The 26,252-nt window shown below is 49.3% G+C and overlaps 1 protein-coding gene across 7 annotated transcripts; it reads left to right on the plus strand.

Moving 5' to 3' along the window:
- The first annotated feature begins 32 nt into the window (after positions 1 to 32).
- On the plus strand, positions 33 to 26,145 carry BRPF3 (bromodomain and PHD finger containing 3). Of its 7 annotated transcripts, none has more exons than XM_038162583.1 (12): positions 33 to 6,668; positions 11,274 to 12,676; positions 13,611 to 13,767; positions 15,137 to 15,268; positions 16,140 to 16,268; positions 16,612 to 16,924; positions 18,403 to 18,666; positions 18,814 to 19,291; positions 20,333 to 20,430; positions 21,043 to 21,140; positions 22,577 to 22,731; positions 23,024 to 26,145. In XM_038162583.1, exons 2-12 carry the CDS (start codon positions 11,292 to 11,294, stop codon positions 23,205 to 23,207), a joined length of 3,393 nt encoding a protein of 1,130 aa, XP_038018511.1. In that variant the 5' UTR covers positions 33 to 6,668; positions 11,274 to 11,291; the 3' UTR covers positions 23,208 to 26,145. The 7 variants fall into 7 exon arrangements, 6 of the variants coding, with proteins under 6 accessions (XP_038018511.1, XP_038018512.1, XP_038018510.1 ...); XM_038162584.1 differs by having other exon boundaries at positions 33 to 6,484; XM_038162582.1 differs by lacking the exon at positions 33 to 6,668 and adding an exon at positions 7,466 to 7,588.
- The last annotated feature ends 107 nt before the right edge of the window (positions 26,146 to 26,252 follow it).

Raw genomic sequence — 26,252 nt, forward strand, 5'->3', positions numbered from 1 at the left:
GTACATTAATTATGGATGAGGTAAAAAAAAAGGTAAAATTGACTGGGAAGTGAGTCCTAAGGAAAAGGGTCAGAAATACTGGATTTCAGCATAACAAGAGCTTAACCAATCTCACTCTGGCTGTGTCCTGCTTCCCCGAGCAGCCACAGAGCCCCGAGCAGAGCAAGGCTGCTGGGACAGTGTCAGCTCCAGGGCACCAAGGGATCAGCCCGTGCTCAGAGCAGCTACAAACTCCATCCTACACACACGATTCTCTCAGCTGCTTCCCCTCCAAAGAGCCACTGCCTCTTTTTTTTTAATTTTTCCTTTGCTTATTTAATTCCCTGGGATTTGATCAGTGCTGTCTCCTCCTCACTGCAGGCAGCAAACACAGCCTGGGAATTCGAGGCCATTCCCACAGTGACAGCCTGGGAGTCCCAGGCAGCTGCACAAGTGACTTTGAAAATGGATCTGCAGGACGTTTTCCAGCCTGTGCTGGAGCTGGAGTATCTGCAGATCCACAGCTTATCAATACAGTCACTTGATAGTGCAGGCACAGCTGCTCGTTGTGATAACACCTTTGGACTGCAACACCTTCCCTGGGGTGATCAGGCGAGCTCAGGCAACCATTCCAAAGTCCATGCCAAGGGATTTGTGCCAAGAGCCAAGGGCTTGCTCTGGATCAGAGCTCGGAGTCCCCAGGACTAGAGAAAAGTATTGAGAAGGTATTTGACCTCAGTAATACACACAGAATTCTCAACTCCCCCCCTCTTCCATAGCTGCTGACTGATTTTGGTTTGGTTTAGCCAGGTTGGTTGTTTTCAGTGCTCTCTCATTTTCTTTTTAAGTAATGTTCAGTTTGGCTGTACAGACGACAAGTAAGGAAAAACTGCAACATTTCCAGAATTTTCTGATCTCTCTTCTCCACTGGGAACTGGACGGTGATGTCATGCTGCTTGGCTGCCCCCCTGTTGCAGCTCATGGCATGCAGCACTGGGGATAACCCTGCAGTGACTGCAGCTTTTTGATAGGATGGTGTTGATGCTTGCCTGCTGTAGCTGCACACATGGTCATGATGATAAGATGAGGTTTCTCTTGGCTCATATCTGTCTGGGTCATGGACAAGGCCTTTGCTCCACTCCTCTCTTAGGCAGGGACAGTGAGCACAGAACTGTTGTGATGTGTCCTCAATTCCCTGGAAATTCAAAGTTTTCTTGTACAGAAAGTCATCTCTAAAGTCAAAGTCATCTGTTAAAGCCAGATTCAGACAGGACTCATGAACCACTACATGGGAATGCAGGCTATGTCTCAATCATCTTGCCCTCCTTCAAAAGGGGACAGGTAGACCTGAAGAGTCTCCTGTCTCAGTAATGATGGCTGAGGGACAAAACATCTCCACCATGAAGGAATGTGCTGAGCAGTCTGCTGGTATTGAGAAGGGACTTGGACAGTTGTAAAGAATAATTTCAAATGTCCTTTGGGAATTGTCTGTCTGAGCAGAGGACAAGCGTGCAGAGGCACTGGGGATACAAACAGGTGAGAAGAGCAGTTGTGAGCACAGCCAAGGCAGGTGCACAGATTCTGCAAACATCAGCCTCCCTGGTTTTAGGGGTAACACATAAAGGCTCGTCAGCATCAGGCTCTGCTGAGTGCACACCCAGTTTCAGGGACCGGGTTTCTTGGTAGGTTTACACTTACCCTGAACGCTCTGAAATTGCAAGAGCAATGCCAGCAGCTGCTGTGTGGGCTCCATGCTCTGGTTTCATTCATTCACCCACCAGCCCCGTACGGTGACAGAACACTGTGCACAAGGATTACCCAATACCCCAACAAATGTGGGGAGCAGGTGCTCTGTGAGCCCAGCAGCCCTGGAGGTGTGTGTGTATTTGGGTTTTTGCGGTATGTATCATCCAAGAACCAAAATAGACGGTAGAAAATGTGGCAGGTTGGCAGTGGAAGGAGAAGCTGTACAGACCAGCCATCCCAGCGCTGCTGTGGCATCTGAGGACGTGTTTCAATGAACAGCAACGAGCTAGGAGAAGGGAGAGGTGGGGGAAATCCTACTGACATTACTGAAAGGAGTTTGAGAAACACCTGCTCGACAGAGCCAGGGACTCAGGCCAAGGCTGGGATCCTTCAAAATCAGCACAGAACTGAGAGGGGGTGTGTGACCCTGACAGACACTGTGAGTCAAAGCAGAATTACCTCATGCAGAGGTGCAGGCAGTGCCTGGTCAGTGACTCACACTGACACAGAATCCATGGACATTCCTTTCATTACGAGTATAGTTTGCATACTTAAAAATACAAAACCAAGTGATAAAAATCCCTCAGCCATTAAGTGGTCCAAAATTCCATAAATCAGGCCAGCCAAAAATATGTTTGCTGTTTGTATTAAGTTTCTATGACATAAATTTACACGGATATATGGATGGAATTTTTGTGCTTGTCTCAGATAACTTACAGATGTCTAACTTGGAATACTATTTACTTGCTATTCTTACATTCATTTCTGACTTACAAGCATCTTTTTTTTTAATTTGGAAAATAAAGCCTTCAGAAACAATCTTTCTCTGTAAGTTTATTTTGACAGTTAATTAGGTCTGTGGAGTTGCAACTTTATGGGGCTGATTTGTTAGGTGCTTGCACGTGTAAGTGGGAAAGAAAAAGCAGATGAAGGAAAAATTATTTTATTTTCTTAAGAGATGCCACAAAATTAGAGGATTTTTTAAGAGAGATAACAGTAGCTGTGTTTTGGATACCACCTAGAAACCATTCAGTGCACAAATTTGAAAATTTCCACAGCCTCTTAGAAAACTATTTATTTTATCCTGTAGGAAAAAAACAGATTATCTGGTTTTATATTTAACATTTTCACATTCTAGGTAGCAGACTAAACAAATAATGTTCATGTTTTAAGTATGTGAGAATGGGAAAGAAGAAAAACATAGAAAATTATAAACAGGTTTGAGAAGTCTAGTGGGATTCTGTACAAAGGATGGTAGTACCTTTACATATTCCCATGTCTTGCTGTTGCCTGAGCAACCAGGGAAAGCGTTCCTAATCCTCTGCATTTTTCCTGTAGCATGGGTCAGCAGAGTGGAAACGTGATTAGGGCTGTTTTTCTTTTCACAGCTGAGAGAAACAAGACATGAAAGATTGAATGAAGATCAGAATAGCCACTGCTGATTTGCCTTCCCCCCAAAAGGATGGACGCTCGCTGCACTAATTGTACTTACCATGGAATCATCCAGGTTGGAAAAGGTCATTGAGATCACCGAGTCCGAATCTGCGCTGGGAATGTCACAGTTTCCAGGTGAATGTGGTTTAGGGGATGTTGTGCCTGATTTCTCTCTACAAGGCCGTTTTCATGAGCTTACAGGGCTTTGAATGTGATGCTCAGCTGGTGCTGGCTCACAGCTGATTCAGTCAGCTCTCCTTTTTGGTTGGAATGCACTCCATGAAATCATACTGAAGGGTTTGTATATTTGCAGTATATTTGTATATTTTAGTATATTTGCAACCCTCATTGATTTGCTGTTACATGAAAATGAGTTAACTTCTTTCGGCCAATGGCTGTTAAAATAAAAATTCTCCTGCCATAAACCATAATTTCAGATCTGTCTTCAGAACACTTCAACCGAAAAAAAAGAAGTTTTAAAATTAGAGGACATTGAGATTAAAAAACCAGGAGCACTGAGGAGGCAGTGCTGGGTGCTTGTGTAACCTCTCTGATGTTAGTGAGGCTGGAGAGGGTTATAAATATATATAAAATTCCAGTGAAAATACATGGCAACTGAGGCTCATCACTTTTGAGATACCAGGTTTTAACCTTAAATGCACAAGGGACCTGTTTAGCAATCGCTCTGATTTCAGCAGTCCTGAAGAAAGCAGCAGCACAACAAGCAGCCAAAGAGAGATACAAACACAAGTCAGTTCTGAGGCTTAAGAAATCAACCAAGAAAAAGGTCAGCTCTCAATTCCAAATGATGCTTCTCTTCCCTTTTTGTCTTATATGCTTGAATAAACACGGGGAAAATGGTAACATGAAGGAAGGTGCCCAACTCTGTTTGAGGTGTCTTGGCTGCTGCTTTCATTTGAAGCAACCAACTTTGCACTTGCACCCCTTAAAAACTGTAAAAAAATTGAATTAAGCTGTGCCTCGGGGATGTGACAGAAGTTCAGAATGTTTTTTTCAAATAGCATGTTAGTTCCACAGCTTGGATTTAAAACAAAGTGATGAATAACTTGTTTTGATGTTGTAACACGTGGCCCTCAGTCACCAGAGATGTCTGGACATCTCTGCACAAGTCATCCCACTGTTCTTAACAGGGAACCTAATTTGATTGTGATAAGCTAATTCCAGTGCAAATTTAAGAGTATAAAGTTTCAAAACTGAGGTAAAAAAATAAAGAGTTTGCAAAAGTTGGTCATATTAAAAAAAAAAAAAATCAAGTAAAACCCAGTTAAAATTCCCACATAAAGAAGGAAAATCACAGCATGGTCTGGGCTGGAAGGGACTTAGCATCTGTTTGCAGTCCCTGCTGAGGACACCTTCCACTGGAGCAGGTTACTCAGAGCTCCATCCAAGCTAGCCTCGAACAATTCCAGGAATGTGGCAGCCACAGCTTCCCTGGACAACCTGTTCCAGTGCCCCACCAGCAGCACAGAGACGAATTTTTTTCCTATTACTCAATCTAAACCTCCTCTGTTTTAGTTTGAAACCATTCCCCCTGGCCCTGTCCCTACAGCTCCTGGAAAAGTCTCTCTTCATCCTCACGGCAGGCTCCTGCCAGGTGCTGGAGGGCTGCAATGAGCACAGCCCAAAGCTTCTCTTCTCCAGGCTGAACAAACGCAGCTCTCTCAGCCTTTGAAGTCGCTCATCAATTATTGAAATCATTTTATTTACTGTTTAACCAAGAAGCAAATGCAGCTATAGGTTGTTTTAGGGTTTGTTTTATCCTTGGTGGTTAGGACCATAGTGTTATGCAGCTGCTCTTTTGAGGGCGAGATCCTTTGTAAATCAGTGAGAGCGTTGGGACTTTATTTCTAAATCCTTGATGTGTTATTTTTCATGCAAGACAAGAACAGTTTATTATTTATTTTCAAGTTTTGATATGTAAATAGTAGACCTGTAAAAAGTATACACCATATACACACAGTATAAACTTCAAAGGTGGTATGTAAAGACTGTTCAGCAGTAAGCAACATCTTTCTCTTTTGCTTTTAAAGCTGCACCAAGCTCTGGTCCAACCTGGGCACTTTGCAAAACAGACTGTCACAGACTAGATGCTCTCAGATTCCATGGTTAACATACGTTAAGAGACAAAAGATCTCCAGCTGGACTGTAAATGAGGGAAAACAACATTCTTTGCTTCCTTCTAAAACAGTTAATTCTATAAATTCAGATGGTGATATTATGCAATACTCTGCACAGAGTGGGAGGTGGAACACACATATGCTCAAGTATGTGGCATGCTCTATAAAAAGTAAGTGTGGGAGCCTCTGCAATTCCTATCTCAATTCTTATCTCAGTTGCTAACTTAACTTCTTCCTTGTTCAATCCCCTCTGTCCCTCTCTCACTGTCCCCCAGCCTGTCACACCTCTGCATGTGAAGAGGCCATCTGGACCCGAAATATTGGTCCACAAAATAAGTACAGGCTCTTGCTATTTACACCGTTTGTTTGATGTCGCTTGTTTAGATTAACTGTGGCAGGCAAAGGTTCTCTGGGAGCGGAGTCGGGCTGGACTCTGGCACCTGACCACGCTTCAGGGTGTTTCCCGGGACCCCACGCCTCCCGCAAAAAAAGCGGGCTGCAAAATGAGGACACCCAAAATGAGCCCGGACAAAAAGCCCACCTCATCTCCCGCGGCCTGACGGCTCCCGGCTGCGAGGTACCGGCCCGGCATGGGCCCGCACGGCTGTACCCGAGCCCCACAGCCCGACCCCGCGGTGATGCGGGGCGCAGGGACGGCCCGCTCCGGCCGCCGGGAGGCTCAGCCCCGGAGGGGCCCACGGGCAGCAGCGACCCCCGCCCGAGCCGTGAGGGCAGCGCGGAGGGACCCCCGCCCTGCCGCCAGCAGCGGCCCCCGGGGGCCTCCCGCTCGGCGCGGCCCGGGTGTGGGGAGGCACCGGGGAGGGGCGGGCGGTGCCTGCCCGCGGGGGGAGCGGAGCGCGGAGCCCCCTCCCCCGCCCGGCCGCTGGCTGCCGCCTCTCCCCGCCGCTCGGCCGGCCCGCGCCGCCACCGCCGCCTCCATCTTGAGCGTGTGTCCCCTGCTCCCCCCCCCGCCTCCGCAGCACCGAGAGCGTCGGGGGCGCTGGAGCCCCGGGGGGGAGCGGGGGGGAGGTGAGGGTGGTGGGGGGCGAAGCGGCACCGGGGCCGGAGCGGCAGCGGCGGGAGAAGCGGCGGCGGCAGCGGCAATGAGGAGGCGGCGCTGAGGAGGCGGCAGTAGCCGGAGCGGACGGAGCCGACATCTTGTGCCCTCCCCTCCCGCCGCCGGCTGGGTGAGCCCGTCCGCCCCAGGGGGGAGGGGAGGGGGAGGCGGAGAGAATTTAAAAAAAAAAAAAAAAAAAAAAAAAGGAAAAGAAAAAAAAAAAAGGAAAAGAAAAACAAAAACAAAAATTCCCCCCAAAAGGAGGCGGCGGCAACGGTGGAGAAGCCGCGGCAGCGGCGCGCTGAGCCGGCCAGGTAAAGCTCCGCGCGGGAGGCCGCGACACCCTTCCTTCAGGGGTCTCTCCTCCCTCACACACCCCCGCGCCGGGGTCGCGGGAAGGTGACCGGGCGGGCGGGAAGGAGCTGGGGGACGCCGGTGCGCCGCAGCCTGCGGGCCTCTCCCACATCCCTGCTCCGTCTCCGTGCGGCGAGAGCGGCCCGCGATCCCTCGCCGAGGAGGGGGCAGCGGCGGAGAGCGCCCGGGGAAGGGGAACGGGCAGCGCCGTGTCAACCGGGCCCCCCCATTGCCGCCATCTTGGCCCCCCCTTCTTCGCGGCGCGGCGGGGGCGCCGCCCACCTTCTCCCACGCCATTGGCCCAGGCGGGGCCGAGCGCACCCGCCGTTAGCCCCGCAGAGCCTCGCGTTGCTATTGGCGATGGCGCTGTGACGGACGGCGGCGGTAGCCAATGGCCTTGCAGCCCTTCTGCGCTCGCGGTGCGCGCTCCCGCCCGCTCGCGCTCTCTGAGGGCTGTGGCGGCTCCGTGGGGAGCGGTGGCGGCACACCGGGCCCGGGCCGCGGCTCCGTTCATCGCCTTCTCCTTCCCCTCCGGGACGGCTTCATTTCTGTCCGAGTCCCTGCTGTGCCTTGGCTCAGACCGCTGGCTGCTTCTGGAGTTCCCTGCGGGGTAGCTCCTGAGAGGAGCTCCCGCCGGTGCCTGACAGCTGAGGGCCTGTCACCCTTCCCTCAGTTGCTGCTGAGATCTGACACCGCTCATGGCGCACCCCATCTGTTGCTGGGCCCTGACTTTATACCTGAAACTTCATCCACAGCCCATCTCGCACCCTCCCCATTCCAGAGGGAGGGCCTCTCTCGAGGCTGGTGCATCTACCATGCTTGACTTGCTTACAGCAGCATCAGGGCACTGATGAAGATCGAGATCTCTGCATGTGCCAAGGCAAGCAGCTCTGTGACATCTCTTGGGCACCGACACATTTCATTGTAGGCATCAATGTGGGTGTGAGGAGCATAAACCCTTGGCAGGTGTGTGAGGGGACCATGGGCAAGCACAGATGTGGCAGGAACGTGAAGGGACATTGTGGAGGGCAGCAGGAGTTTTCTGGTGGTTTGGTTGGCAAAAGGTGCAGAGGGGGCTGCAACTGTTTCAGGTTGTTTCTTTCCTCTGGCATCCACTGATTTTATCTTACAGATGTGTTTTTTTAAGAGCTCCGTGGGTGTCTGTTCCCCATGGCACAGCAGTGGGTTTTAAATCCCAGTAGCTGCTGCTGCAGCAGAGCAGTGCTGAGGAACATCTCCATGTTTGGCTTGATGTCCTAAAGAGGGGCAGGTTTGGTAACAACAAACCCCAACCTCTTTATGACTACAGGTCTTCTGCAGTGCGAGAGAAGTATTTCTGACCCTTGGAGATGGCCAAGGCAGCATTGCATGGGTGGAAATCACAGTCTTTCCTTTAGAGGACCCACTTGTGTTCAACATTCCAGGCTGTGTGTATAACAGGGGCCTATACTGTGATGTTGTTCCATACGTGTTGATCTCTTTGTTCTTTCAGGGGACCTTTAGCCCCCTTTCTACTAAATTTAAGTGTCCTGATGATGAGCTTGATTTTTCAGTTGCCTGTTGCAGCAATTGCCCACAGGTGTGAAAGATGCTGCTCTGGAGAATCAAACCACTCCTGAAGGAGCTCCTGGGGTCGAGTTAAATTCATTCCCAGCAGCTCTGTGAGCTGTAGCCACCTTGTTTGCTCAGTTGTGCTCACTGGGAGCTTCACCCCCTGCTCCCATTGTAACCCCCAGTGGAAATGGGTGATGGGAGCTGTTTGCAGTGCCTTGAGCACATTGTGGCAAAGGCGTGTCCGAACTTTCTTTCACATCAGCAACCTTTGTGGCAGGAGAGAATCAGCATGGGCTGAAACAGAATTTAACCCCACTCGTGTCAAGTATCTTTAGCATTTCAGGGTGCACAGGTGCTCTTTGCAGAGGGGTTCCTTATTACGTGTAGCTGGGAGGTGTTTTCAGGTGTGCAGAGGGAATCAAAACATTCCTACGTTGCTGCTTAGAAGTTTCTGTTGTTGTAGACAGCAGCGAGGTCTCAGTGCTCAGCTCAGTTGTCTGAGTTGATTTCATTGCTGCTTTCAAGGTATTTTGGAGGTGTCTCTCCCAATATGCAGGTGTATGTCTCATTCCAGGCACTCAGCTCTCGCTGGCAGCAATTTCCATGCCATTTTAGGTGCTTCTTCATAGTGCTAAGTAGTTGTGTGTTTTACAGATGGCTTGTTTTATGGCAGCTGGTTGCTGTGGTGCAAAGCCCACTTTGGGGTAATTTGTCTAGAAATACATTGGTTGTTCCACTAAAGGAACTCTGCATGCTTGTTTCTCCCATTAACAGATAGAGCAACCCTTCCTTCAGGTGCTTGTTTCACTGAGATTTCCTTGTCCCTCAGCATTCCAAGCAATTGGCTGTTACCTCATTTTTCCTGAACACAATATTAATGATGTGTGTGGGCAGCTCATAATAAAAATTACTTTATCCTCCATGTATCTTTTTGCCTCCAATATTTGCTTGTACCAGCCTGAATTGTAATAGAGCTGTTTGTCAGCAGGATTTTCTTTTGGGGGTTTTTTTTAATAATTATTTTCATTTGGTGATCAAGTTACCTTTACAATCTCTTTTTAAAATTATTTTCTCCTACGAATTGAAGCCGTTGGAGTTCAGCTAGGATGAGTGCAGTTGGGTGTCTGCAGTGTGTGGATCAAGTGACTGATTAAACTTTTAAGGCAAAGGTAGCACCAAAATCTGTGGTACCTATATTTGCAGGTAGAAATATCATCTTTTATTTTACGTGTGAGGGAAAATTGCATTTACAGGCTGCATCATTATGGGTGTGCATACTGAAACTGGCACCTGCAGCTTATTTCTGTGCATGCAGGGAAGAGTTTGGAAATCTTTCCTAGAGTCTGTTTATTTCTTAAGGCACAGGTGGTATCATGGCTTAATCTCATGGTTCACAGAACCAGTACTTCAAAAAGTATTGCTCCTGGAATTTGCTCCTTCTTTCTGGAATGAGCTTGGACTTCTTGCAGGTCCTGGTCCTGTGAGATGCTGCTTGCTGTGGCACACAGTTGAGAGTTTCTGGAACTGTGTCCCTCATGGACACAGTGACTGAGTGCAAATTGAGGGTTTGTGGTGTGTTTCCTTGTCTGTGGGTCCCACAGAAAGGAGCTGAATGTGTGGATTGCTTTAAATAAGGGTGAGGTGCTGCTTCAGGCCTCTGCATAGCAACAGATAAGCTCTGGGCTGGCTTATCTTCTCCCAGAGAATTTACATTTGCTATTCTTTGTCTCCTTTCCGACTTCTTTCAGCCTCAGCTTGTTTATTCCCATAAGTCATGTTCCCATCCTTGACTCTGCCCTTCTCTCTTGCATTACTCACTTGGCTTCCTCTCTGCTTTCCCTCTTTGCCAGCTCCCTCCTTCGCCCTGCGATCACCGAGCTGCTGCCACCATGTCTGAATCCTCCCCCAGCCCATCTCCCCGGGCTTCTCCTGTGCTCCCCTCTGACAGGCACCTCCTTAATGCCAGCAGCCGACTCTCAGCTAATTATCTGCCTTGCTGATTAGCAGTTTGCGCGGGCAGAGCTGGCTGGGGCTTTTTGTTAAGGTCTGAGCAAATGCCATTTCACAGCTCCTGGTGCTGGGAGCTGTCTTGCTGCTTTGCTGCTTGTAGCCCCGTGGACTCTCCATAGCCAGGTGGATGAATGGGAATTGTGGCTCCAGAGGAGCTAACGCCAGAGCCCGTAAGTCCATTGGGATCCATGCTGCCCGTTGTCTTTTTATCCCTCTTTGCTTCCTTGTGGAAGAGCAGAAGAGATTCACATCTGGTCTCTGCTGCATTGCTCGGTTCATCCTCTGGTTCTGTTTGTGACCCTTGACAGAAGGAAAAGCAAAACTGGAGGATGGTTTTTCATTATGGGACTTTTTTGCATCTGCAGTGTCAGAATGGAAGGGTTGGTGGTGGCAGCCCTGAGCTGTGAAAGCTGGAGGAGCTCCGTCCTGGACTGAGGGAGAACCATTCGTTTTCTCATCTGGAGCTGACAAAAAAAAAATTAAATTGGAAACTGCATTCATAAGACCTGAATGGTGCATTCCTTTTCACCTGGAAAACATCCAGCACATTTGGGGATATAAACAAAAAGTCACAGGCCAAAGAGAAGAGGAGAACTCGTTGGTTTGTGTGAGCTTAATATGTGAATGGTGCAAGAAGATGTGAGCAATGTTGTGTGAATTTCAGGGGATCTGAATGGTGTGCTGATCTGGGTGCACAGCAGACTGTTTGTATACTGTGCTGTCAATTATTTTGAGTTTTTCTCACTGGTGGTGTGGTGGAATGTACAACTGAGGTGCAAATAGAGGAAGCTGGAGGGTGCTGTGCTCTGCTACACATTGCAAGAACTGGCTGGTATATCAAATACCTGCCTGTTTCTAAGGTGCAAATACTCAGTGAGCCTGAAAGTGCTGGAGTCTCTGGTAGAAATTCTCTCCATTGCAGCACTGAGTGAGTTTTTCAGTCTGTGCTGCTTCTTGCTCGTCCCTTGTCTTACCCTGTCCTCTGTCCTGTTGTGTCCCAGGGTCTCTGGACCACAGGGATGAGGAAGCCTCGGAGGAGGTGCCGGCAGCACTTGGAGGGGAGGCGTTCCCCCTCGCCCTACAGCCTCAAGTGCTCGCCCACGCGCGAGACGCTGACCTACGCGCAGGCCCAGCGCATCGTGGAGGTGGACATCGACGGGCGGCTGCATCGCATCAGCATCTACGACCCCCTGAAGCTCATCACCGAGGACGAGCTGACAGCCCAGGACATCACCGAGTGCAACAGCAACAAGGAGAACAGTGAGCAGCCCCTCTTCGCTTCCAAGTCTAAGAAAACACCTTCCAAAGGCAAGAAGAAGGAGTCCTGCTCCAAACATGCTCCCGGGATATCTTTGCACTTGCCCCAGCCCAAGTTCCGTGTGGTGGACTCCTTCAGCCAGCCAGATGCCCCTCCCCTCCCTGCTGCCTACTACCGGTACATTGAAAAGCCTCCCGAGGACCTGGACGTAGAGGTGGAGTATGACATGGATGAGGAGGATCTGGCGTGGCTGGAGATGGTCAACGAGAAGAGAAGGGCTGATGGATATGGGTCAGTTTCTGCTGACACTTTTGAGCTGCTGGTGGATCGGTTGGAAAAGGAGTCGTACCTCGAGAGCCGGAACAACGGGGCTCAGCAGTCCCTCATCGATGAGGACGCCTTCTGCTGCGTCTGCATGGACGATGAGTGTCACAACAGCAATGTCATCCTGTTCTGTGACATTTGCAATCTGGCCGTGCACCAGGAGTGTTACGGTGTGCCCTACATCCCCGAGGGGCAGTGGCTTTGCCGCTGCTGCTTACAGTCCCCTTCTCGCCCTGTGGATTGTGTCCTTTGCCCAAACAAAGGAGGAGCCTTCAAGCAGACCAGCGATGGCCGCTGGGCTCACGTGGTCTGTGCCATCTGGATCCCAGAGGTCTGCTTTGCAAACACTGTGTTCCTGGAGCCCATCGAAGGGATCAACAACATCCCCCCAGCTCGCTGGAAGCTCACATGCTGCATCTGCAAGCAGAAGGGCATGGGAGCTGCTATCCAGTGCCACAAGGTGAACTGTTACACCGCCTTCCACGTCACCTGCGCGCAGAGAGCCGGGCTCTTCATGAAGATTGAGCCCATGAGGGAAACCAGCGTCAACGGCACGACGTTCACCGTGCGCAAGACTGCCTACTGTGAGAGCCACTCCCCGCCTGGCACGGTCAGAAGAGGGGGCCCAGCTGCTGGTGGTGGTTGGCAGGAGGTCACTGTGAAGGAGGAGGAAGAGGAGGAAGTCAATTCTGGCCCTCCCAAAGGGTCTGTGAAGAAAAACCAAGTGAAATTGAAGCAAAAGATCAAAAAGGAGCCTGGTGACGTGACCAAAGGGCGTTCGTCCATGCCCGTGGTGACCGTTGCACAAATTCCCTCTTACAGGTGAGTGTTGCAGGTTCAGGGAAGGAGTTGGACAGCTGTAGCTGAACAGGATTTGTTTTAAGGACTCAGTCCCTCTCATTGTTGACCTTGGAAACACTGAATCTTCAGTCAAGGCTTTAGCAATAACTGTTTTCAGAGTGCTCTGCAGCATAACTTGTGGCTGGGTTTCTTCTGAGTGTCACTGTGGTTCTCTGGCTTTGCTCAGCAGCCATCCCAAGCTGTTGTGTAGTGCAGACTCTGTGGTGGTCCCTGATGGCAAACACCATCCACCGTGAAGGCATTTTTAAAATACTTGAGGCATTACACGTTGGTAGGCAGGTAGGGGTCCCACTATTAAAATTTTTGAGATCTCATTTCATAGTTTCTTAATTCTTCCTTTTACTGCAGAGCATGTCAAACCTGACAGGGCTGCAAGCAGCTTTGACTTTGGCTGTATTTTTGTATTTTTCTCCCAGCTCTCCCTCATGCAGAACTAGGTAGTGCTGAATTTTTGTTTGGTGCCTTAGGAAATGTGTTGATGTGTCTGTTTTAACAGACAGGCTGACAAGGCACCATGTGTAAGATAAGAATGGTAAGCAAAGGTTAGAATAGGTGATCCATTATTCTTGGACTCCTGTCAAGTTAATTTCCCAGGCTCCAGATTAAAAACATCAAACTTAAATGGCCCCTGGAAGGTTCTTGACATGGGAAGTAGTTTTGAAATTAAGGCTTGGAGCTGAATTGATGATTTCATACTTTGTGCTTGGTGGGACCCTCCAGTATGGAAAGGGGGGCACATCTGTCTGCATGTGAGGAGATCCCAGATTGCCCCAGTTCCCGTGAACTCCAGAGTGAGCATTGACACAACGCTGCAGAGCTTCACCGGGAGACCCCAGGGTCTGCAAAGCCACGATTGCCTTGCAGCTGGCTCCATGACACTCTGTGCTTCCTTCAGGCTGAACAAGATCTGCAGTGGGCTCTCCCTGCAGAGGAAGAACCAGTTCATGCAGAGGCTGCACAACTACTGGCTGCTGAAGCGGCAGGCGAGGAACGGGGTGCCCCTGATCCGGCGGCTGCACTCGCACCTGCAGTCCCAGAGGAACGCCGAGCAGGTACCCGCTGTGCCCAGCTCAGCTCACAGGGCAGCCCCCACAGCCCGCCTGCCAGCAGGAGCTGGGCTTGACAGGTGCCTGGGGAGGGCAGCGAGGCTGAAAAGATCAGATTGAAGTCTCTCTCTAGGTCTCCTCTTGGTGTGCTCATGCCTGAAGAACTGAGTTAGTGCGTTAGTGGGATTTCCATGATGCACTAAAGTTGGTGTTGGTGGGACAGCAGATAGGAGCTTTTCCCCCGAGTCGGAATACCCAGGGTTGTGCAAGGGTGTGATGGGCCCTTGGTGGAATGATCTCTTATATGAATGATAAAAACACATTCCTTGGAGTCAGTAAAGAAAATTATTTTAACTCCAGAATCATGGCCAAATTCCAGTTCAGGTCATTCTTCCTGCAGCTTCAATGTCTGTCCATCCCATGCACATTTAGACATAATCATCAGCTCTGGAGTCTTTTATGTCCTCTTTTGAGCTGGCATCTGTAGTCCCTTTATCTTGGTGCTAGTAAGCAGCGCTGCATGTGGCATGAGAAGTAGTTGCAGTAGGACTCTACCCTCTAACCAGCCTGCCAGTAGGGATTGGATACAAGGTACTTGTATATTTTTATTGTAGTTGGAGGAATTTATAGGCTTTTGGTTTGCAAGAAGACTGCTCTGGGTGCTAAACAAAAAAATCATTCCCCACTCATCAGTGCAGAACTTGGGAAAGTGCAGCATTTCCTTGGTGTATTACATTGGCAATTTACCTTAAGTTCTTAGAAACAAATGTCCTCTTAATGTAAACCATGAAGAGCTTGTGAAGCAATTGTCCTCTTCTCAATCATGTGAAAGTGTGTGCACTTGAGGTATATCATCCAAATCACTAAAAAATCTCCAGATTTAGGAGAGGAAGGATGATTGTGTTGTGAAGGACTGAACTGTGTCTTGGAAGGTGTGAGCTCATCTCCCAGTGCTGGCAAATGTCTTTCCATGGCTCTCTTTTTTAAGGGTTACAAAATAGCTCTTTTCTCCCCAGCTTTTGGTTGCCTTCCCTTTAGACTGTAAATGCTTGGGCTGCTGCTCCAATGCACAGAAAAATGTCCAGCCTCTGTAATAAACTTGGATATAAAAGCAGGGAGGGTGTAAATGAGCACACACTGAAGTGTGTTCCCAGGGTGAAGCTGCAGGATAATTTGGGGTAATTTCACAGATAAGGTAAAATCTAGAAAAGCTGATGCTCTCTGTTAGCTAAATGCTGGAGGAAGGAGTGGCCTGAACAAGAGACAAGGCAGTAAGAGGAAGACTCTGAGAGCAGCTCCCAGAGGATTCCTAGAAGAAGAAGGAAACACAGGAAGCCTGTGGTGTTTTTTATCTCACCCCACTCCTGTTTTGCAGAAGGAGCAGGATGAGAAGACGAGTGCAGTGAAGGAGGAGCTGAAGTACTGGCAGAAGCTCCGGCATGACTTGGAGCGGGCTCGGCTGCTCATCGAGCTCATCCGAAAGAGGGAGAAGCTCAAACGGGAGCAGGTAGGGAGTTCTGGCTGTCAAATTCCTGCTCCTAACTTCAGCCCCATGCAAGCTCTCTGTGCGTTTTGGGGAAGAGTGTGATCTTTGTGTCTGTATTCATTCTCTCATTGATGCAGTCTTGTTGCTGAGCACATCAAATGCAGGTTGCTTTGTGTAAACAGACTTGCTTACCTTTGTTACTGAAGTGTTGATTTAATGACATAACAAGTGATTATAAGATCAAAGAAATGAAGGTGTTAAAGGACAAATACTTTTATCCTGTTCCAGTCTTGTTTGAATAGATTTTCCAAGCAGGAGATTTGCAGTGCTACAACTTGTTTGCTTGAAATCAAGCAGTATTAGAGACTTCCTAAAGGATAGAGGGAGTTGTATTAGGAATTTGCAGACATCCAACCACTGTTGTTTGGTTTCTTCCTTGAAGTCTGAGAGCTTATGTCTTAAACTTTGTTTTTGGTCTCTAGTCTAATTGTGGATGTTGTTGTTCATACAAATGCCTGCATACTTCTAATTTTTATATAATGTTGCTAATTGGCATAATAACAATATCTTGAGGCAGGGAGTTCTCCAGGATAATTTACCAGGCGTGAAAAGCTTGTTTTCATTTTTAATTGTACTATCTTTTAACTTCCTGGGGTTTCCTCTCGTTTTGACTTTGTGAGATGGAATGAACAGGAGTTGTCCATGTAAAAGGATTGGACTGGCCGATGTACGTGCAGAGCACAAGGTGTTTGCCAGAAGTTCTGCAACAATGCTGGCCCGAGCTTTCCACCGCTGAGTAAAGCTGGGGGGTGATTCAGAAGAACCTCTAGGGAGACACCACCCACAGATCCTGTCCTCAGTGAGTGTCCTCACGGCTGTGTTCTGTTGCCAGGTGAAGGTGCAGCAGGCTGCCATGGAGCTGCAGCTGACCCCGTTCAACGTCCTGCTCCGCACAACCCTGGACCTGCTGCAGGAGAAGGACGCTGCCCAGATCTTCACAGAGCCTGTTAACCTGAACGAGGCAAGTCTCTTTCCTAGAGGTGCTTGGTGGGATGTAGATGAGATATTGCTGGGCAGAAGCACAAACCACCTTGTCTCAAGCTGCTGGTGGACTAAAAACTGTCTCAAAAAGGACTCGTGGTGTGTCCAGGACAAAAAAGGGTATTTTTTTCTGAAAGTCTAGCACATCTTGGATGAGTAATGTTTTGCAGAGCCAGGGTGTGTCTGCCTTGCCTGGGTGACACAGAAATGAACATCTGTTGCTGCCCCTTGCCAGTGGAAAGGGCATTAAGAGTGCTTGTGATGGGTGCGCTCTGGTTGGCTAGTAAATGGTTTTTGTAATTGTACAGGTTTTATATGTTTAGGTTCCAGATTACCTGGAATTCATTTCCAACCCAATGGATTTTTCCACCATGAGGCGGAAGCTGGAGTCCCACCTGTACCGAACCTTGGATGAGTTTGAGGAAGACTTTAACCTTATAGTTGCCAACTGCATGAGGTATAATGCTAAAGACACGATTTTCCACCGAGCAGCTGTCCGGCTCCGGGACCTCGGGGGAGCGATTTTGCGTCACGCGCGGCGCCAGGCCGACAGCATCGGCTTTGACACTGGCGTGGGGATTCACCTGCCTGAGTCGCCCAAGCCCCACGACTTTTACCGCTTTTCTTGGGAGGATGGTGAGTAATGGTCAGTGGTTTTTTTCCCCTCAAGTAGATCGTAGCTTTAGTTCTGAGCCTGTTGTTCAGCCTGCATGGAAATTGTAGCCGTTCTGCAAACGAGGATTTTCCTATTCGTCTGTTTACCTAGGCACAGACAGAACTCCTTTAGAACCCCAGAGAGTGGGATTCCAGGTGAGCTGGGCACTCTGAGCTAGGTCCAGCTTTGCTCCAGCTCTTCTAGTGCATGTCTGTGTTGGCAGAGCCTTGTAAACTGCCCGTGCTCTTTGGAATGTTGTACAAACTCGCTGTTTTAAAGAGCAGTGCAAACCTGAGTCTGGGAATTTTTGCTCTGGGGAAAGCTCATATATTTTAGTGTAAACTGGCAAAATGTGCAGCAGCTGGGTTAGATGGAGCTCTGAGGGCTGAAAGGGGGTGATGAGGGGTGGAGGTACTGGGAGCTAAGCAATCCTTCTAGCTGAGACTTCCCATTCCCAGAACAACCCCATCCATTCCCACAGCCCTCTTGAGATGCAGCTCCAAAGCCTCGGTTGAGTAACTTGGCTAAACTTAGTACAGCCTTCAGGCACACCGAGCTTGCAGTGTGCCATCTGGTTCCTAACTGTTGAAGCCCTCTTGGGTGCAGATGGACAGTCATTATGAAATTTGTGTAGGTGTTCAGCTGTCTGTCCTGCTCCAGCGGATGCCAGCCCTCCAGCAGAGCCAGAGGAATGGAAAATATGTTACGTTTTGGCCACTTCTGTTTGTGGTCTGATTTTGTCATTTAATCTGACAAAGAAATAGGTTTCTGACAAGGGCCTAGATCACAAGCTGTTCTGTGTGGGGTGCAGACATGTCCTTTCACTGTTCCCCTGGGGCAATAACAGGAACTGAGGGACAGTGCAAGTTGAATCAGCAGCTTTTTATCCAAAGAAGGAAGTCCAAGCTCCAAAGTTATTGACTGCTAAACCCCCAGTCTAAAGCAATTGATTCATGAACAGCAGCAAAGGGAGTGAGGCCTGCCACTGGCCCCAGATGCTTCTCCAAGAAGCCTTACTCCTTCCTGTTGCTGTGGGTCTTCAGGGCAGGCAGGACTTGGTGAAGGGAAGGAGAGATCTTGACTCCATTTCAGGAGGCTGGTTTATTATATCATGATATATATTACATTAAAAAAGACCACACTATGACTATATTACAAAGAACAGAGAGAAAGATTCATCAGAAGGCAAGACAGGAATAGAAAGGAATGAATAATAAAGTTCTGTGACTCCCAGAGAGTCCGAGAGCTGCTGCCTCCTGGATTGGCCACCAAGCAGAAACATCCCACACTGAGCAATGGAGGAAGCACCTGCTGCATCCCACAGCAGCAGATAACAAATTGTTTACACTTGAAGCTGAGGCCCTTCAGCTTCTCAGGAGAAGAAAATCCTAGCAAAGGGATTTTCATAAAATATCACAACCACACCTTCCCTTCACCGTTCCCATCTCTTGTGCTGCAGTGGATAACATCCTGGACCCGGCGAACCGGGCTCACCTGTCTCTGGAGGCACAGCTGAAGGAGCTGCTGGAGAAGCTGGACACGGTGAGCACCATGCGCTCCAGCGGCGCCCGGACGCGGCGCATCCGGCTCCTGCGGCGCGAGATCAACTCCATCCGCCACAAACTGGCCCAGCAGCAGAGCAAGGCCCTGCCCAACGGGGACGCTGTGCCACGGGAGGGGCTGGAGACAACAGCCAGGGAAGGGGACGAGGAAGGGGAGAAAGGTGAGCAGCAGATTTTGATTGCAGGTCTCTAGTGCTTGTCAGAGCCTGCCGTTTTTCCTGTGGCCTTAGTGAAAGATGGGAATGGCTGTTGGTAGTTTTGGGAATGACCCTTGCTAAAAAGCTCAAGCAGATTCTTTTTTCCTTTAGCAGATGGTGCCAAGCTCCAGTACCCTCCAACCCTGGAGCCCACAGGACCCGCACCCACCCTCTCAGAGCTGGACTCTCTGCAGGACCCTCCCACACTCAAACCCATCAGTGAAAGCAGGTCCCTGAGCCAGCTGCAGAGGAGGACGGCGTCGGACAGGGACCTCTTGGACAAGAAGGCTCTGCAGCAGGAGAGCCAGGCTTTCCAACGCCTGCTGTCCAACAACGGCCTCAACGGCCTGGCCCTGCCCCCTGCAGACCGCCCTGCCAGCCCCGCCCTCGGCAGCGTGGGCCGGCGGACGTCGGTCCTGTTCAAAAAAGCCAAGAACGGTGTGAAGCTGCAGAGGGGTCTGGAGTGCTCCCTGGAGAACGGGGAGGAGCACAGGCAGGGCGGGCAGCACTCTCCCCCCTGCCCCGACGGGGAGCGACAGGCGCGGAAGCGCTCTGCCCTGGGCTCTGGGCTGGTGTTCGAAGCCTGCAGGTGAGTGGCCCAGGCAGAGCTGTCCCCTGAAACACCTTCTGTGTCTGGATTCATCTCTCCGATTCTGTTCCTTGACTTCTTAGTTCCCAACCCAGCCCACACTGTTACTTGTGTGTTGACTCTAAAACACAAAAAGCTGCTGAGTTTTCATCCTGTCCTCTGTAAGCTGCAGGTCCCAAAAGCAGTGCTTGATTTTTCAAGCAAGTGGGTGTGTGTTACACTGCTCTTTCTCAGAGCATGCACCTCCTCTCTGCTGATGCAGTAGTTCTTGGGAACCAAAACTTGGAAAAACTTGAATTCAAATTTTCAGTTCAGCACTGCAGGTAAAGCTGAACTTTTACCACCTACTAAACAGCTGCTTTCTTCCTCTCAGAAGTTTGAGCGGAGCTGGGCACTTCAAACATGACTGAACAGACTTAAAGCAAGCACCTGACATCTTCTGATGTCTTGTGGATGTGCAGTTATTCTGTTCAGGAGCAGCTCTGCTTGCTCCAGTCTTTCTTTTCCAGCACCAAAATCACAATAGGTTGCTTATTATAAAACTGTAAAAAAAATTGCAATATGTAAAAAAATCTGATTGCTTGAGATGGAGGTAGTCCATTTTCTGAAATGTTTCTAGTAAAGGGGTGAAAGGATGTTCAGGATATGAGCTGGCAACGTCCAGTTTCATACTGGAGTTTTCCTGGGGGGCTGCTGTGTCCCCTCTCAAGCCTGTACACACCTGGTGTAGCCCATGCAAGCTCCAGGCATCATTACATCAGCTCTCAGGCGTGAAGTCTTCACTGGGCTTCTTCCTCGTGTTTACAGCTGCATTTCTGTGAGGCCTTTTCGTGGCTCATGGCAAAGCTGGGATGGTGTCCAGTGTGCTTTCACCAGCAGAGATCACATTTTGCACAAATATTCAGTGTTCTTTTCATGTCAGTGTTGCACCAGTGCAGTAATTTCTCGGGATTTTAACCCAGTTTGGGGAATCCATTGTCTGTGTTGTCCAGGATAATCTGTTTTCTCCTAATGCCCTGCTTTTCCTCCTCTTCCTGACAGTGGTTTGGTGCCTCCCAAGCGGAGCCGAGGGAAGCCGGCTCTTTCTCGGGTGCCCCTCTTGGAGGGTGTGAATGGAGACTCTGATTTCAGTGGCTCAGGTGAGAATTGCTGCCCAGCACCCCCTGCTCTGCACCCACCTGAACCAGGGGGAACACGTCTGGAAGCACACCAGGAGCCAGTCCTGCACAAACTACCCCGGCTGGACCTGCCTGGGCACTGTTACCTGCTTCATTACAGATTTAGGATATTGCATTTAACATTTCCATTAATGAAGATTGCTCCTTTTCCATGACCAGGACTGGCTGATTTCATATCTGTGACCAAATCCATCTCCTGTGGGGCCATTTGATTTCAGTGACTCGATCTGATCAGCATTTCTGTGTTGAAGGGTTCGTGTGAAGCCACGTGAGCCATGATCTGCGAGACTGTGGCTTTATCTTAGTGCTGAACCTGGCTGTGCTGGCAGAGCACAAAGAAGGCTGGAGTTTGGTACACGCTGAGTTTTATCATAAACACCCAGTTCATATAGATACAAACAAGGGATTTTCCCTTTTGTCTTGTCAGCGTGCTTTGAGTACTACAGTTGTTCATCTGTTCTAGCTGATTGCTACTGAGATGAGGCCTGGGTGAGGTGATGGTGTGGTTCCTTGTGCTTTCATAACCCTCTTGCTGGTACCAGCTCCTAAGCTCTGTCTCCTGCTGTCCCTTAGGCAGGCCTCTCCTGATGTCCTTTGAGAGCCAGGCTGAGCTGGAGCCCCTGGAGCTGGTGTGGGCCAAGTGCCGTGGTTATCCCTCCTACCCTGCCTTGGTAAGTGCCCCGTGGCTCTCCCACAGCCTGACCCCGCAGCTCAGACAGCCCAGAACACACTTCTGCTGTGCACTGCAACCAGACAGAAAAGGAAAACTTCCCAAAATAATGTAATATGTGCTTTTCCTTCTCCTTTCCCCTTTGCACAGTGAATTTTCCCTGTGCTCATTGTTCCAGAGCTTTGCAGAGGATTCGTTACATGTTGGTCTCTCATTGTCAGGGGTAGGAGCTCTTTCCCTCTCCTCTCCTCAGAGGAAAGTCATCAGCACTGTGAGGATGAGAAGGCCTAAATGTTATAAACGCAGGCACCAGGTTCTGCTGCCTGCACATTTTCCTGTCTGGTGAGCACAGCTCCATCTGTAGGTGCCCAGCTGGCCCTGTCATGTCTACATCCTCCTGCAGCAGCCATATGTTTGATTTAAATAGGAGCATATATGCATGGCCCTTGAATGGTATTTCTTAGTGTTCATCTGCCTTTGGGTATTTGTCTGTTAATGCCATCAAGAAGGGCAGATTCTGCTGGAAGTGTGACCCTCTTCCATGCTCTTACTCCAAGTGGGAGCTCAGAAGAGGGAACATCCGTGGATCAGCCAAAGCAGTTTCAGTTCTCCACAGGGATACCCCAGAGTTAACCTGTGGCTTAGGATGGATTTAACCACTGAGACTGCCTCCAAAAAAGGCTTTTTCCATAGCAGCCTGTTGTGGTGGCAAAGTGTCTCAATAAATTCCTACAGATGGCCAATGTCAAAGCCAATCTACTTTTTCAAGCCCTTAGGAGGGGAAGAAGAACAGACTGAGTATTGCAGCCACCCTCTGCTGTTTTCTTCTGTGCTGCCGTGGCACAAAGGTGCACATGGACATTTCTGCTTTATAGGGGGAGAACTGATGTATTTGTTGTGACTTATCTTCAAAATGACTGCAGTCTCTGTTCCCCTGGCCTGGTGGAGCCAGCACTGCTTGTCAGCTCTCAGAATATTTGGCCTGGTTCTGATCCAACGCCGTGTAAATCTGAGCAGTGCCCCTGGTGTCAGCTGGGTTGTTCCAGAGTGGAGCTGTTGTGGAATCACATTTGCCTGTGGAGTGCAGCAGGGGCATTGCATTATTTGGAGTTTGCTGTGAGGGAGGGAAATGCTTTGCTGAACAGAATAATGCTGAGTTTGTACTGAATTGCACATCAGTGCCAATGCATTTACAGCCACACAGAACCACACGCATCCATTTTTCAGGATGGGGTGCCTGGCTTTGGGACTGACTGGCTTCCCTCCCACAGGGGAAGCCTCAGGCTGAAAATTTTTTAGCAAACAAGCAATTTTGCATACCCACCCAAAGCAGACTTAATTTGTGTAGCTTGGATACACTGAAAGACCAGAAGAATACTGCATTCTGTTCATTGCTTGGAAGGGTTTGTGCTAAATGTCCTCCCCTCGTGTCCCCAGATTATTGACCCCAAGATGCCACGGGAGGGTTTGCTGCACAACGGAGTCCCCATCCCTGTGCCCCCCATGGATGTCCTGAAGCTGGGGGAGCAGAGGCAGACAGAGGCAGGAGAAAAACTCTTCCTTGTCCTTTTCTTTGACAACAAGAGAACCTGGTGAGTGTGTGCACACAGCTCCGGGGTGAGTGTGAGTGAGAAGATTGACCATGATCTCTGGGATGTGGGAGTTTACAGGGATTTACATTTGATGATGTTACATGTAAATTGGGGAATTTAAACATGCAGAGGGAAGTCTGTGCTCAGAAGGCATTTTGGCTGCAGGGGCTTCCTCTATGGCAAATGCAGGGATTTAAACATTTGTACCATCGTGATGATGAATGAACACATCCCATGGGTGTAACTGCTCCTGGGAGGAGGTGACAGGTCTGTGCACCCCTCTCTGCTGCAGGCAGTGGCTGCCACGGGACAAAGTCTTTCCCCTGGGCGTGGATGACACCGTGGACAAGCTGAAGATGATGGAGGGACGCAAAACCAGCATCCGCAAGTCGGTGCAGGTGGCCTACGACCGAGCCATGATCCACCTGAGCCGAGTGCAGGGGGACAACCCCTTCATCCCAGCCCCCTACCTGTGAGGGGCTGCTGGGGCAGCCCTCCTGCTCCTCCTCAGCTGCAGCTCTGCTCTGCAGCGTGCAGCACCTGCAGCAGCTGCCAGCACGCCTCGGAGTGCCCTGAAACGTGCCAAAAAAACCCCTGTCCGGCTTCTTCCTGAATGTGTCTTGCTGAAGAGCTGGCAGGAGATGAAATGTAGTCTGCAGGGAGTGAGGTAGGTAGGAGAAGCTGACAGCTGACAGGAGCCAAGGTGAGTTGCTGCAGTGAGCAGAGCACACAGCACTTGGATGTTGGGACCTCACGCGCCGTCCCCTGCCTCTCCTGGACTGCCAGGGTTTTGAGTTGTCAGCCAGTCCCAGGTAATTGCTGGGAACCTGGCACCCCCAGGATTCTTTACAGAAATCCCAACTGGACTTTCTCGTGCCAAATTGACCCTGACCATCATTTGCCTTTTCATTTTTCGTTAGATGACGTTGTCCTGTCACATAAAAACTGCACAGAATCACAGCTGGGAGCTCTGATTGTGATTCTCCTGCCTACCTACATTGTGTTTTCATGTTTAGATTTCTCTCACTGCATTTAGAAAAGCTTGAGATTTTGGTAACTTTCCCCCTGCACAGTTTCATGCACAGATGCACAGAGCTTTAAAGATGAAAATCAAATTACCTGATCGTGTCTATATGTATGTCTTAGAAATTGATTTTGTAGTTTCACATTTCAGTTCTGATTTCTGCGACTCTGCTTGTTGCAGTAACATTTCATATCATGACTTAGCACAGTACCTAAGAAAAGATAACTTCCTTTTTTTGAGAAGTAATTTTGGAGGTGTCTGTTGAGCTGGAGCAGCTCCTCAGGCACTGAGGTTGATCAGGGTTGGAGGGAGATGCATCTTTTGTGTTGGTTTATGCACACTTGGTGTAAGGCTCCTCTTCCTTTTTTCCCCCCTCCTCTTCTCTGTCTCCCTGTTTTCCTCTGCCACATTTTGGACTGAAACCAAGCACTGAGCAGAGCACACGACCCTTCTGCTGCTCCCCCTTCTCCCCCTCGTGCACACCCTTCCCCGGTGGGTGGGTCTGCAGTGCTGTCATCCAGGTAAACCCAGACAGTCCCTGCTGGTTTGGGTTTGCAAAACAAAACAAAACAGGGACAAACTGATGTTTGGGAACTCGGTGACGAAATCTTTTCTATTAGCCAAGGACTTTATGATTTCTCTGATCTCTTCTGTTGCATTTCCCTCTTTGCTTTCCCCATTTTAAAGAGCCAAAGGTGCAAAGCAAGATTGTAGATTGAATATCATCACTTTGCTTTTTAACTCAGTATTTTTAAATTATTTTTAACTTTTTCATACTGAAGAGAATGTGGAGTCAAAATAATAATAATGATAATAATAATAATAATTAATGATAATGAACAGTAGGGAGTAATCACTGCCATTTCTACTTGCTCTACTTTTTTAAAATACCACTTCTTATACATTGGGGCGTGGAACTGCATTTGAAGGAATTTTAAGATTCCTTTGACATACAGAGATGGGGCATAGGAGTTTGTAAAAATATTCATAGTGATAACAATGCCCGTGGAGTGTGGCTAGGGAAGGATGTTGTGTATATAGCTGTAAAATGTTCTAAATTATTTACACCTCTTGTCACCATTCTTGAAGTCCTCAGTTGTGTTGCTGGGTCTTTTATATGCACACAGTGTAATTTATTTCAAGGAACATACACTTTTCCAGGTGGTAGCTCAGCTGTGGACTAGTGACCTGTGTATATGTTTTAAGGTCTTGGGAGTTGGTCTTTTTTTTCTTTTTTTTTTTCTTGTTTTGTTTGGTTTTTAAATGAGTTTAGAATTTGGATTGGCTGATATCCTGTTGTTGCTACAGAACCTAAATGTTACTGTCAGTCTGCTGTAAAGCACAGATTGCTCTATTTATTGTAGAAAGTGAGTTTATTTGCTTTCTAGAATTGTTTATATCAGATGGTATAAGAGAAGTAATAAGAAAATCTATGCTTGTAAAGAAAAAAAAAAGCTAATTTTACCTACTATAATCTGACTGTCTGAGACTATATTTTCTCTCTGAGAAATAAATGTTCTAATGTATGGAAAAAAAAAGCAAAACAACAAACCACCACCCTCAGAAAGAGTTCTTCCTTGCTAACGTTGTCCTGAAATCCAGAACTTACCGTGCTGGTTGTTAATTATCCCCGTGGTCCCAGGGCAGGTGGGCAGAGCAGTGACAGGGAGGTGACACAGGGAGAGGTTTCTTGTTCTGCCTCCCTCATGTCCTGTGTCCCCCGTGCAGTGGGTGCCACCTTTGGCTGCTGCATGGAGAGGTCCCACCTTGTGCTGGTTTTGTTTGTAGGGTTTTTTTTTTTTTGTTTGTGTGGAGTTTTTTTAATTATTTCCTTTTTTTAGTTGATGTTAAACTGAGGACCACTCTGCTTTCTCAGAGAAAAACAAGAGGCACACACAATCAAAGTCCAACTGCCTGAGAAAAACAAGTGCACCTTAGGAAAGTGATTTCTTGAGATCCTGTTTGGAGTTTTATTGGCAACAAGGTTCTGCCTGTCGCACGCTTGGCCCGGGCCTCACTGCCTGCTGCTCCCTTCCCTTGGGGAACGTGGAGGCCTGGGAGCCTCCAGCCCTGCCAGGAAAGCCCTGGTGGCCCAGCTGGAGTGCTGGGAGAAGCCCAGGGTGGCCCAGATCTGTCCCCTCAGGTGCTCCCAGCTCCAGCCCCTGGCACAGCACAGAGGGGCTGCCCACGGCAGGGAATGGCCCTGGCAGCAGCCCCAGCTGCTGGAGTTAACACATCCACAGCAGGACCTGCCCTCCGGGCTGCTGGGGGGACAGCAGTGACAGCGGCCCTGGCTGCTGGGGACAGCCACTGCTGCAGCCAGGACCGTTCCTCCCTGCAGAGCAGCCTGGCACAGCCCTGCCCTGCAGGGCCCGGGGGCACTGCCAGCCCTGCCGTGGCTCCAGCTCTGCCCTGCTTCTGCTGGGAGCTGCCCCCTCCTCCAGGGCCCCAGCCCTGAGCTGTGTTTCTGTCACACCTCGGGCAGAGCCAGCACTGC

Source organism: Motacilla alba, chromosome 26, assembly GCF_015832195.1.
Source record: "Motacilla alba alba isolate MOTALB_02 chromosome 26, Motacilla_alba_V1.0_pri, whole genome shotgun sequence".
Classification (NCBI taxonomy): Eukaryota; Metazoa; Chordata; class Aves; order Passeriformes; family Motacillidae; genus Motacilla; species Motacilla alba.

Coding starts and splice junctions, on each gene's coding strand:
- BRPF3 (XM_038162579.1), top strand. CDS start 7,579: ATGTGCCAAGGCAAGCAGCTCTGTGACATCTCTTGGGCACCGACACAT. Junction 13,768..15,136: donor CCCAGAGGAACGCCGAGCAG/GTACCCGCTGTG, acceptor CCTGTTTTGCAG/AAGGAGCAGGATGAGAAGAC. Junction 22,732..23,023: donor TTTGACAACAAGAGAACCTG/GTGAGTGTGTGC, acceptor TCTCTGCTGCAG/GCAGTGGCTGCCACGGGACA.